The 13,343-nt window shown below is 34.4% G+C and overlaps 1 protein-coding gene across 8 annotated transcripts in view; it reads left to right on the forward strand.

Annotated features, from left to right (window-relative positions):
• Positions 1–13,343, forward strand: part of DOCK7 (dedicator of cytokinesis 7) — a 184,685-nt gene that overhangs the window by 47,354 nt on the left and 123,988 nt on the right. For 7 of the 8 annotated variants that reach the window (XM_082453122.1, XM_082453123.1, XM_082453125.1 and 4 more), the window contains 5 exons: positions 3–83; positions 2,182–2,347; positions 6,710–6,852; positions 10,713–10,806; positions 11,480–11,642. In XM_082453122.1, the coding sequence (XP_082309248.1) occupies positions 3–83; positions 2,182–2,347; positions 6,710–6,852; positions 10,713–10,806; positions 11,480–11,642 (647 nt within the window). Of the gene's footprint in view, positions 1–2; positions 84–2,168; positions 2,348–6,709; positions 6,853–10,712; positions 10,807–11,479; positions 11,643–13,343 lie in introns of those variants that run through there. The other variant, XM_082453127.1, reaches the window with a different exon arrangement.

The following is a 13,343-nucleotide window of genomic DNA, read 5'->3' on the forward strand; positions in this document are numbered from 1 at the left end:
AGCTAGAAAAAGTGCTACAGCAAGGAGACATTGGAGAGTGTGCAGAACCATATATGATTTTCAAAGAAGCAGATGCCACCAAGGTAGAATGTCATGCCTCTTATTTCTGCCACTTTCATAGCCATTAGCAGTCACTCTCCATTCTCCTCAGATCCCCAAACCCAACCCTAAACAACCTCTAATCTCCAAAATTATAATTTGGGAGAATACTATACAGAGCATATTAAAGAATTTTACTACTACTTCATTTTTTTCTATTGGCCTACCCATTTTCTTTATTTCCTTCATTACCTAGCTTGAGTCATGTGCTATGCTATTCTTTAAAATCTCCCTCACCCCAAGCTAATAGATTCCTAAAAAATCAAATTAATTCAGTTTAATTCCTAAATAATGAAAAATTTCCTGTGTTTGCAAAATAGTGATTTTGATGGAACTTTTTCTAGCAAAGCAGAAGTATTCTGGGCCTCTGTCTAGCTGCAGATAATTAGGGAATATGGTAAAAATAGAAAATACAATCTCCATTTTGCCATCAGATAACTAATTTCTAGAATTTGGATAAACTTATAAAGCAAAAATAATTGGTGAACAATCGGTACCAAATTCCAGATACCCTGAGTTAGTTATAAGAATAACAGGTGAGGACTTCCCTGGTGGCGCAGTGGTTAAGAATCCACCTGCCAATGCAGGGGACACGGGTTCGAGCCTTGGTCCGGGAAGATCCTACATGCCGTGGAGCAGCTAAGCCCATGTGCCACAACTACTGAGCCTGTGCTCTAGAGCCTGTGAGCCTCAACTACTGAGCCTGTGTGCTGCAACTACTGAAGCCCGCGCGCCTAGAGCCCGTGCTCTGCAATAAGAGAAGCCACCGCACCGCAACGAAGAGTAGTCCCCGCTCTTCGCAACTAGAGAAAGCCCGCGCGCAGCAACAAAGACCCAAAGCAGCCAAAAAAAAAAAAAAGCATAACAGGTGATTTTTGGATCTTTGAACACATGATTTAATATGTCAAACAGCCAGGAGAGGTGTGCTTGAGGAGTATTGGACAAATCACCACAATCTAGAAAATGTTTTGCTTTCTATTTTTCTGAGATTTGGAACAAGAATTGAGCGTTTTCTGCTAATATGGGTACATCGGAGCACATGATATACTCTGATTCCTGGATATCTGGTTGAAATTAGGGTTAAAGTATTCTGGCTTTCCCCATGTCGTCATTTTATGAATTAAATTGCTCTGTTATATGAAGCTCATAGGTGTATAATTGCAGCTTATTTCACTCTTCTCTTACATATTTACATGCTTGATAAGGGTCCTTAATTCTCTTTAAGTACTCTTAAAGCAAGAACCTATTTTGAAAGTATAATAGATATATTTTATCAGTAAACAGTCCTACCATTTAGCTATTTCTTCATCTTTTCTCAGTCCTGAGTCCCAAGGTAGGACACTGCCATTCGAGTATACCTTACCAATACCCTATATGGAAATAGTATGTGAGAAATTTTAGTGTAGGTTTTCACTCTTGGACCATTGGTTGGCTATTGCAGGCCACCTTAGTGTTTGTTTCAAGGATAGCCTAAAAGTTGAGCCAGCCTCAGGATGTCTTCCAGATAAACACGTGCTATTTGGATCATTAGTCTTTTTCCAGGGTTTAGTCCTCTTGTCATACTTTTTTTGTTTCCTTCTTTTATTACAACTCTGGGCTTATTCATGGTTTATTTGTGACCCCCAGTCCCACCTCATAGTTGTCATAAGTTAGTGATTATGTCAGAATGGCCCAACTGCTTCCATCTTTTTTAGAAAAATAAAATTTAGTAAGTCATAACCTAGAATATTTTGTGGTTGGCAGTTGATGTCTAGAACCTGTTGTCTAGGTTATGTTTCCTTTCATAAAATAGTACTTTTAGTACATAAACATGTTTGACACTTGCTGTCCTTTCTTTTCTCCCAACAAGATCATCACAAACAGAAATTTTAAAGACTTTCACATACATTTGTAGAACTGGTTGAGGTTGCTTCGTAAAGATAATATACTGTTAATTGATCTCTGAAAGGTACAGATTGTTTTTCCATCTTTGCTGAGAATTGAGAATTCTTAACCTTTATATTTTCCTTTATATATTATGAAATAGCCTTTAATTCATTTCTTTGAACGTAATCATATAATGTATAAAGTTTTGTTTTGCAGAATAAGGAAAAATTGGAGAAGCTGAAAAGTCAAGCTGATCAGTTCTGCCAAAGACTTGGGAAGTATCGCATGCCTTTTGCGTGGACTGCAATCCATTTAATGAATATTGTTAGCAGTGCTGGGAGTTTGGAAAGAGATTCTACAGAGGTAGAAATAAGCACTGGAGGTGAGAATGTTTTATATAAAATATTTCTACATGTATAATTTTTTTCTTTTTCTTATGTAATCTTGTTTTATTTGTAAGCTTTGCAATGTAGTGAGACATTAAAAGGGTTTTCTTTTTTTCCTTTAACGGGTTTATTGAGATGTAATTCACATACGTACAGTTTGCCCATTTAAGGTGTATAATTCAGTGTTTTTTGTTATATTCGTAAGGTTCAGCAACTGTCACCACAATCTAATTTTAGAACAGTTTCATACTCCTTAGTGGTCACTCTTCTCCCCAAGTCCCCAAACCTAACCAACCTGTAATTTATTTATTCATTCTGTATGGATTTGTCTATGCCAGACATTTCATATTAATAGAATTATACAATGTGTAGTCTTTTGTGAGTAGCTTCTTTCACTTAGCATAATGTTTGAAAGGTTCACGCATGTTGTTACATCTGGGTATAGTCCATTTTGAGTTAATTTTTGTACATGGTAAGAGGTAAGGGTCCAACTTCATTCTTTTTATGTAGATAGCTAGTTGTCCCAACACCATTTGCTGAAAAGGCTATTCTTTCCCTATTGAATGGTCTTGGCACTCTTGTTGAAAATCAGTTGACCGTAGATATATGGTTTTATTTCTGGACTCTCAGTTCTGTTGCATTGATGTATATGCTTATGCTAGTACTATACTATCTTTATTATTTTAGCTTTGCAGTAAGTTTTGAAATTGGGAATAGTGGGTCCTCCAATTTTTTTTCAAGATTATTTTGACTATTTTGAGCTCTTGCATTTTCATAAGAAGTTTAGGGTCAGCTGATAATTTCTGCACAAAGGCAGCTGGAATTTTGATAGGAATTACATTGATTTGGTAGATCAATTTGTGGAGTGTTGCCCTCATAACAATATTAAGTCTTCCAATCCGTGGAATGTTTTTCCATTTATTTAGATCTTAAAAATTTATTTAAACAATGTTTTGTAGTTTTAAGTGTACAAGTCTTGCCCCTCTCTTGTTAAATGTGCATCCCAGTATTTTATTGGTTTTTGATGCTATTTTAAAAGGATTGTTTTCTTAATTTCATTTCCATAATGTTCATTTTTAGTGATAGAAATACAATTGGCTTTTGAATATTGATCTTGTACTTTGAAACCTTTTTGAATGTGTTTATTAATTCTAATTTTTTTTTCTTTTCTGGATTCTTTAGGATTTTCCATGTATAAGATCATGTCATCTGCAAATCAAAATAGGTTTACTTTTTTTTTTTCCCATCTGGATGTCTTTATTTATTTTTCTTTTCTGATTATCTTGACTAGAACCTCCTGTACAGTATTAAAAAAAATGGCAAGAGTGGATATCCTCGTCTTGTTCCTGACCTTAGGGGGAAGGCATTCAGTCTTTCACTATCAAGTATGATGTTTGCTATAGGTTTTTCACAGATGTAATGTAGTAGTTTGAGGAAGTTCCCTTCTATTCCTAACTTTTTGAGTGTTTTTGTCATGGAAGGATACTGGATTTTGTAAAATGCATTCTTTGAGTTTATTGAGATGATTTGTATGGTTTTTTGCCCTGTAGTCTTTTAGTATGCTGTATTGCATTAATTGATTGGTTTTGGATGTTAAACTAATCTTACATTTCTGGGAGAAGTCTCACTTGGTCATGGTATATAATTTTTTAATATGTGTTGTTAGTCTGTTTCCTAGTATTTTGTTTAGTATTTTTGCTTCTATATTCCTAAGGGATATTGGTCTGTAGTTTTTCTTCCTTGTAATATCTCTGTCTGGTATTGGTATCAGGGTAATACTGGCCTCATTGAAAATGAGTTGTGATTTTTTCCTTCTGATTTTTGGAAGAATTTGTAAACAGTTGGTATTAATTTTTCATTGGAAGTTTGGAAGAATTCACTAGTGAAGCCACCTTGGCTTGGTCTTTTCTTTGTGGTAAGTATTTTCATTACTAATTAGATCTCTTGTTATAGATCTATTCATATTTTCTCTCTCATCTTGAGTCAGTTTCAGTACTGTGTATCTTTCTAGAAATGTGTTCATTTCATCTAAATTATCTAATTGTTATCTAACTGTTGACCTACAGTTATTCATAGTATCGCAGTATAATCCTTTTTCTCTCTAAGGTCTGTAGCGATGATTTTAGTAATTTGAGTCCTGTCTGTGTATTTTTTTTTAAATAAGTTTATTTATTTATTTAATTTATTTTTGGCTGCATGGGGTCTTTGTTGCTGTGTACGGGCTTTCTCTAGTTGTGGCGAGCGGGGGCTACTCTTTGTTGCGGTGCGTGGGCTTCTCATTTTGGTGGCTTCTTTTGTTGTGGAGCACAGGCTCTAGGCACGCAAGCTTCAGTAGTTGCGGCACGCAGGCTCAGTAGTTGTGGCGCACGGGCTTAGTTGCTCTGCAGCATGTGGGATCTTCCTGGACGAGGGCTCGAACCCATGTCCCCTATATTGGCAGGTGGATTCTTAACCACTGCACCACCAGGGAAGTACCCTGTCTATGTATTTTTTTCTTCATTAGTTTAACTAAAGTTTTAAAAATTTTATCTTTTTGAAGAATCAGTTTTTGGTTTCATTGATTTTTTTTCTATTGTTTTCCTAGTTTCTATTTCATTTATTTCCACTTAGCTGTTGTCTTTTTTGGTATCCTTTCTTTTTTTTTTTTTTTAACATCTTTACTGGAGTATTGCTTTACAGTGGTGTGTTAGTTTCTGCTGTATAACAAAATGAATCAGCTGTATATCCCCATATCTCCTCCCTCTTGCATCTCCCTCCCCCGCTCCCTATCCCACCCCTCTAGGTGGACACAAAGCACTGAGCTGATCTCCCTGTGCTATGCAGCTGCTTCCCACTAGCTATCTATTTTACATTTGGTAGTGTATATATGTCCATGCCACTCTCTCACTTTGTCCCAGCTTACCCTTCCCCCTCCCCGTGTCCTCAAGTCCATTGTCTAAATCTGCGTCTTTATTCCTGTCCTGCCCCTAGGTTCTTCAGAACCAGTTTTTTTTTTTTTTTTTAGATTCCATATATATGTGTTAGCATACAGTATTTATTTTCCTCTTTCTGACTGACTTCACTCTGTATGACAGTCTCTAGGTGCATCCACCTCACTACAAATAACTCAATTTCATTTCTTTTTATGGCTGAGTAATATTGCATTATATATATGTGCCACATCTTCTTTATCCATTCATCTGTCGATGGACACTTAGGTTGCTTCCATGTCCTGGCTATTGTAAATAGAGCTGCTATGAAAATTTTGGTACATGACTCTTTTTGAATTATGGTTTTCTCAGGGTATATGCCCAGTAGTGGGATTGCTGGGTCATAAGGAAGTTCTATTCTTAGTTTTTTAAGGAACCTCTATACTGTTCTCCATAGTGGCTGTATCAATTTACATTCCCTTGGTATCCTTTCTAATGCTTGCTTTGGGTTTAGTTTTCTCTTCTTTTTCTGGTTTCTTAAGATGTAAGCTTAAGTTACTGATTTGAGATCTTTCTTTTTTTGTAATATAAACATTCACAGCTATAAATTTCCCTCTGAGAACTTCTTTAGTGATATATCATATGTTTGGGGATTTTGCATTTTCATTTTCCTATATCTTAAATGTTTTTAAATTTCCCATTTTATTTCCTCTTTTGTCCATTGGTTATTCAGAAGTGTGCTGTTTAACTTCCACATGCTTATGAATTTCTCAAATTTTCTTCTTTTATTGATTTATAGCTTAATTCCATTGTTCTTGGAAAACATATTTTATATGATTTGAATCCCTTTGAATTTATTGTATTTTGTTCTATGGCTTATTATATAGTTTGTCTTGGAGAATTTCCTGTGTGTGCTGGAGAAGAATGTGTATTCTGCTTTTGCTTAGTGGCGTATTCTATAGATGCCTGTTAGGTCTAGCTTGTTTATAGTTTTGTTTGTTTTCTACAACATAGTTGCTCTGTTGGTTTTGAATTATAGGGTTATCTTGCAAAGACTTTGAATGCAAGTTATCTTAAATTCTTTTTCAAACTCAAGTGCTAAGACTGAGGGACCATTATATGGTGACCAAAATTTGCATTGTGTGCATATTTCCTAGTAAATACATAGTTCCTCTGTAGCTGTTCTTCATAGCTTATATTGGGTTATATGCATAATCTTTGTGTTGTAGAGACTTATTTTACACTGGAGAAGTTTTTAAAGAGAACCTGAAGATTTAGGTTTAATGCTTCCTTACAGATCTCCCCAGAAGTGAAATTCTTCTACTGTAGTCAGTATTGCTGAGGGGATAATTTTCAACTTTAGTGGATATTTTCCTGTGTTTGGAAGACTGCTTTAAAACACATTTTAAATATTATGGAAATGAATATCTTACTTTTTTTCCTTGGTAGAACGAAAGGGGTCTTGGTCAGAGAGGAGGAATTCTAGTCTGGTTGGCAGAAGATCACTTGAAAGGACAACAAGTGGAGATGATTCTTGTAACTTGACCAGCTTTCGACCTGCTACTCTCACAGTGACAAATTTTTTTAAGCAGGTATTGTTCTGTCATGGAGGAATGCTAGGGGGCTATTCGTACTTAAATTTCTTGTGATTTCAGAAAAATCATAATTTTCCATGTAGTACATGTACATGTAGTAATTGATTGTGATTTTAACAAGTTAAAAAAATTAAGAATAAAAATAAAAAATATAAGACAAAATAATATTATAACTGTTTTTTCATCATTATATTTATTTAAATGTTGGCATTGATTAGTAATGCTTCCAAATCAATCATCCACATCTGTATCCTATTTCTTAATTTTAATATTTTAACTTTTCTTAAGCATTGATATTTTATGGATTTTCTTAGAGTAGGTGTGTGGTTACATCTGTCTTCCCCACTCAAGTTGTTTTTGACCTAACATATCACATCCATGGTATATGGAATAGAAATTTCAGGCTCTAGTAGTGCATTTTTGTGCTAAAATTATTTTTATAGGTGAGTTTACAGGTCCAAAAAGTTCTTGATCAAAGATACTTTGTTCTTTGCAAGTATATTTCCTGTAGTTGAGTCAAATCAGTAGTTTTCAAGTGCTGTTCATGATCCAATAATGGTAATGGAAATTTAGTAGATAACACCCAGCTTAAAAAAAACAAACAAACCAGTAGAATAGAAAAATAATAGTGCATTGCACTTAGTGAAGTTAAATATTGCTTCAGTAGGCTTTTTTCCCTCCAATTTTTGTGTGCGTGCATACCTGTCTATATGTGCATACATGGTGTATGTGCTACTGGATTTTGTTGTAGAATGAATTTTATACTCTGAATCAGGATCAGAAATTTTTGAAAGTCTGTCGAAAGTAACCAGAGGACCAGAACATTTTAAGGATGGAAGAAAATTTGTATTAGTGTGATAAACTGGAGAAGGGTACTATGCATGTATTTTGGAGCAGATTAAAGGAAAATGCTAAGTATTGCCTCAAAATTCCTCCTTCTGTGGTGTTATTCTAAATAAGAGGAGAAAATCCTGGCCTAGTGACACCTTATAACTTGAGAGGGCAAGGTGTTTAGGGCAGGATGTGTTATGATTTGACAGCTAGCTGTCTAGTATAATGCTACAGTTATATATCAGTAGCACTTACAGGCAGCTGCTCTGAGAGACTCAAATGGAAAATAAAGCAGGTGAGAAGGGTCTGAAGTGGTAAGGGTCTTTTAATTATGGATAATAGTGCAAGAAAGAATCTAGAAAAGGCCACAGTGTTACTTGGATGAGGTGATAGGCCACATTTAGCTATGGAAACAGGGCAGTAGATTTACTTGTTACAGTGACACAACCTTGTAGCTGTAACATTTCTCTCTCTCTCTCTCTCTCTCGTCTTCAGCTGGTATATCACTTCTGCCACTATTTCCACAGCTCTTTTTTTTTTTTTTTCTTCAGCCTGTTTTATTATTGAACTAGTATTATAAACTTAAATCAATGTCATCCATCCACCCACCCACCTGTTTATTCAACAAATATTTTGTGAGCATTCATCATGTACTGAACACTGTTGGAGACTGGTAACTGGAAACTGGAACAAAGTGATTGTGAAAACTTAAAAAAAGATGATTGCTGGAAATATGGAACAATGGAAAGTATTTACACTTGACTTTTGTACAGTTCTATAATTTTTTAACTATTAACATATATGATTTTTATAAGTATTTTTAAATAGCTAGGATATTATGCATCAGGCAAGTGCATATTAAGTAAAAAGCAGAGATTACAATTTTAATTAAGTAGAATTCAAGGTACAATTTCTCCTAAATGAGATACAGAAGGCAGGTTATTTATTTACTTATTTATTTGTTTGTTTGTTTGGCTGTGCCGGGTCTTAGTTGTGGCATGCAGGATCTTCGTTGCAGCATGTGGAATCTTTTGTTGTGATGCACAGGCTCTTTGGTGCAGTGCGGACTTCTCTTTAGTTGTGGCACGTGCAGGCTCAGTAGTTGCGGCATACGGACGTAGTTGCCCCATGGCATGTGGGATCCTAGTTCCCCAACTAGGGATCGAACCCTTGTCCCCTGCATTGGAAGGCGGATTCTTAACCACTGGACCACCAGGGAAGTCCCCAGGTTTTTTTTTTTTTTTAATGAGAGATTACTGTCCACGATTGGGATATAGTAATCAGGAGTGTTTATGTACAGATTTGAAATGTGTCAGGCCAAAATTATTGGAATACATAGAGATTTAAAAACAAAGATTAAAGACACTTGTTCTATTTGTTGACATGTATAGAAGTTATCTGTTGCTTCAGGAGTACATAGCAGTACATGCAGTGTGGAGGGATGAGTGTCAGCTAGGCTTATTCACATGTTTGGAGATTGACTGGGGTCAATTGATCTAGACTGACTTCTGCTGGGAAAACTGAAATGATTCAGACCTTTTCCATGTCTCTCAGCTTCCACTCTTATCCTCTAGCAGGCCAGCTTGGTCATGTTGTTATAGCAGTGACAGAAGTTCCAGAGAGGGGGCAAGCTTACTTATGCAAATGCTTTTCAAGTCTCTGTATCATGTTTGCTTACTGATTAGAACAAGTCTCCTGGCCAAGCCTAGGGGAAAGAATTGTGTCCCACCCAACAAAAGGCATGGAAACAGACAGGGAGTAAAGAATGGAGACCATTAATATAATCAATTTAACAAGTGAAGGAGACAGAAATAATTGAATCTTGAGATAATCTGAATGTATTCTAAATAAGGACCATTTGAAGATCTGTATTCATTTCTGTACTCAGAAGGAGAGAATATGCTCTTTTAGCAACTGATGGAACATTTACAATAATTAATTGTATATTAGGTCACTGAAAACATCTTCTTGAAGTCAGATTCTCTAACTATAACTCAGTAAAACTAAAAACCATTTATAAAAGTATTGACAAAAATCTCCAACCACTTAGAAAATAAAAATCACTTTTTAAAATAATGACATAAAAGAAGATCAGTTCTGTATCCTGTTTAGAATACAATTGTGAACAAATGAGATCTGGCTCAAGGTGAGCTCACAATAATAAAGGAGGCTTAAATATGTTTATTACCAAATAAGATAAAAAGACAGTATATGAATTACGCATTAAAAATAATAAGATGTCAAATGCAGGAGGTTTGGATTAATAAAATGTAAAGACTGACTTTTGAATAAAAGAATAAAATCAATCTCTACCTATTTTAACTGTAAGAAAAAATATTACATTAAATTGAGAATTCTTTGTTAATTGGACATGGTTCGGTTTTTTGTCTCTTTTCCCCCATTGATTGAGGTCTTTTTAGAGTTTTCTTTCTGGTCTTATTATCAGGATAGTTGTCTTGTTTTTTTTAAGAGTAGTTTTTTGTTGTTACTTCTTTCTTTTCTTTTTCAAATGTAGCCAGTGCTCTATATTTTGCATTTAAGAAATTTGATGACATAAAGTTGAAAAGACAAATGAAAACTCAAGTGTAACAAATTTATGAGTGTCATATATATATATATATATATATATATATATATACACACACACACACATACATACATATATATGTCTGTTTTCTGTCTATATTCTTGTTTTCTTCTCTTTATCTCCCTCTAACTTGCATCGTTTTTTCTATATTTTAGAGTGCCCTGTAACCCCTTATAAACATAGATAATGGGCTGTAAATAAATCTATAAAATTTAAAAATAGATAGCAATATTATAGGTCTTAATATAACTTGAAAGCAAGAAGGAATAAAATAGGTTAGCATATTTATTTTTAATCATAATTATATTAATTTAATTTTACTTTTCATTCAGACTGAATTGAAGGAAGAAGGGCAGGATTATTAACAGGCAATGTAAACTTATTTTCAATGTACTATATTTTTTAAATCTAATACTTTTTCCTCTATTTTTAAAATCAGGAAGGAGATCGCTTAAGTGATGAAGATCTGTACAAATTCCTTGCTGATATGAGAAGACCATCTTCTGTTTTACGGCGACTAAGACCTATTACAGGTATTTAAAAATTTTGTGTAAACGTGATGACAACTATTATCATCATTAATAATTGCATTTTTTATAATTATCTTTTCCTTTTTTCACTTATCTAGCCCATATGTGTTTCTGTGCTCAATACCTGTCAGCCTTCTTCATTTCATTATTCTGCTCTCATGTAGTCTAACAGTTTGGATGCAGGATTCAGTACCTTTGATAATTTGAGTACGGAAATGAGAATGATGAATAATATTGTGGCTTAAAATTATTTTCTAGAGGGAAAAAAATACATGTAATGGTAGATATTCAGAAATAGATTCATATTATGATCAGAACAAACCATTCCAGAGTAAAACTATTTTGAAATCTACCAAATTTAAAGTAAATCATTTAATCTTCAAAATGTTGGCTTGTTTCTATACTAGATCCCTCTGGTTTTTTTCTTCTTTTTTGCCCCCTTCTTCCTTTCCATTCATTCATTCAGTAAGCATTTATTACTTTATGTCTGTATTAGTAATTTGTAAGTTTGAGACTTGATAAAACGAAATAATTTAGAGGTCTGAGATGATAGCAATTTTGGTTTCTTCCCAGACTTCTTGCAAAAATAGGATCTAAATCCTTCCAAAAATACTTTTAGTGTGAAGTTGTTATTTATTATGTTTACATTGTTTTTATAATGTATTTTTATATGCAGCTCAGCTGAAGATAGACATTTCTCCTGCACCTGAAAATCCCCATTATTGCCTAACACCAGAGCTGCTTCAAGTGAAGCTTTACCCTGACAGTAGAGTTAGACCTACCAGAGAAATTTTGGAGTTTCCTGCAAGGGATGTCTATGTTCCAAACACTACTTACAGGTAGCACATTTTAATTTTGGAGAATTCTGAAATAAGATACTATATATTCTAATATTAATAGAGAATGAAACTCTTCAAAAATCTTTTGTAGCTTTGTTACTTATTCCATTTCTTACTTCATGATTTTATTAATAGCTGTGATGTGTTAAGCTTATTAAGCTATTAAGCTGTGCAAGAGGTATAATGTTAGTTACCTTACATACATTATCTTATTTAATGCTCATAGCTTGAGGTAGGTATTACCTTCATTTTAGAAGTGAGTAAACTGAGGGATAAAGAGGTTATACTTTACTGTGTTGGAACTAGCGTTTGAATTGTGGGTTGTTAGGTTAAAACATTTGAACTCCTAGTTACTGTATTTCCTCATGTGTTCTTATTAGCAGAATCTAGCATTACACGTGGATCATATGTATGTGCCTGCACTATGTTCTAACAATCAACAATATTTGGTGATTCTACATTACTCAGAGAATACTTGACACAAGGTTATTGGATAGGCTTTTAGGCTGAACCTGCATAACTCCAGGTGTACCATTTAGATATACTCTTTATGAATGAGGCTCCCTTTATTTGTGAATGCTGAGACCATGGCTTGACATGTCTATTGGGATACCCAACAGGGCCGCTCAGACCTAAGTTTCTACCTAGACTTCCCCATCTTAATGTATTTCACCACCGTTTACCCAGTTCCTGAGGCCAAAAGTTTTGGAATCAAAATGATTTCTCTCCTTTTGTTATTCCTCACATTTACTCCTCTGCGAAGTTTTGTAGGCTCTGCTTCAAAATGAATCCCAAATCCAATACTTTGTACCTCCTCCACGTTTAAAATTCTAGTCAAGTTACCATCCAGATCAGCACTGTCAAATAGAAATATAATGGGAACCACATTTGTAATGTAAAATTTTATAGTTGCTACATTAAAAAAAAAATAGAAACAAGTGAAATTAATTTTAATCATATGTTATTTAACCCAATATATCTAAAATAGTATTTTAACATGTAATAAATGTAAAAAATTCTTTTACTTTTCTTCCACTCCTACTAAAAATCTTCAAAGTCTGGTGCGTATTTTACACTTAAAGCACATCTCAGTTCAGATGAGCCACATTTCAAATGGTCAGTAGTCAGATGGGACTAGAGGCTAATATTGGACAGCCGCTGATCTCGAATTTTGTGTACCTTTTAAAATTTGATCTTATTTCTACCCCTGCCTCAGTCAATTCTCAGCGTTGTAGTCAGAGAGATTTTTAAAAGAGATAAATCAGATCATTTATTCCTCTGCCAAAAGCCCTTCAGTGGCTTCTATTATGAGCAGAACAAGAATGAATTTTTTTATAGTAGTCTATAAGACTATATGATCTGGCTCCTGCCTTTCTCTAACGTCATATCTTACTGATCTCTGTCTTGCTTATTTTAGCCTCAGTGGCCTTTTTGTTCATCCTTGAACAAACAAAATTCTGCCTAAGATTTTTTGATGTTTTTTCTTCTCTTTGCCTATTATGTTTTTCCCCAGATAGTCACATGACTTGACTCCTTAATCAGACATATATCTGCTTACAGGACATTCTCATCACCCTAACTAAAAAGATCTGCTGCTTCCCTACTCTAGCTTTTTACCCTTCCTTGTATTTATCATTATCTGGCACTGTAATGTGTAGTTATATGATCATTTTTTCTCTTTCTCATTAGAATGTAATTACT

The sequence above is a fragment of the Balaenoptera physalus genome (assembly GCF_965194825.1).
Source record: "Balaenoptera physalus genome assembly, chromosome: 1".
NCBI classification, from domain to species: Eukaryota; Metazoa; Chordata; class Mammalia; order Artiodactyla; family Balaenopteridae; genus Balaenoptera; species Balaenoptera physalus.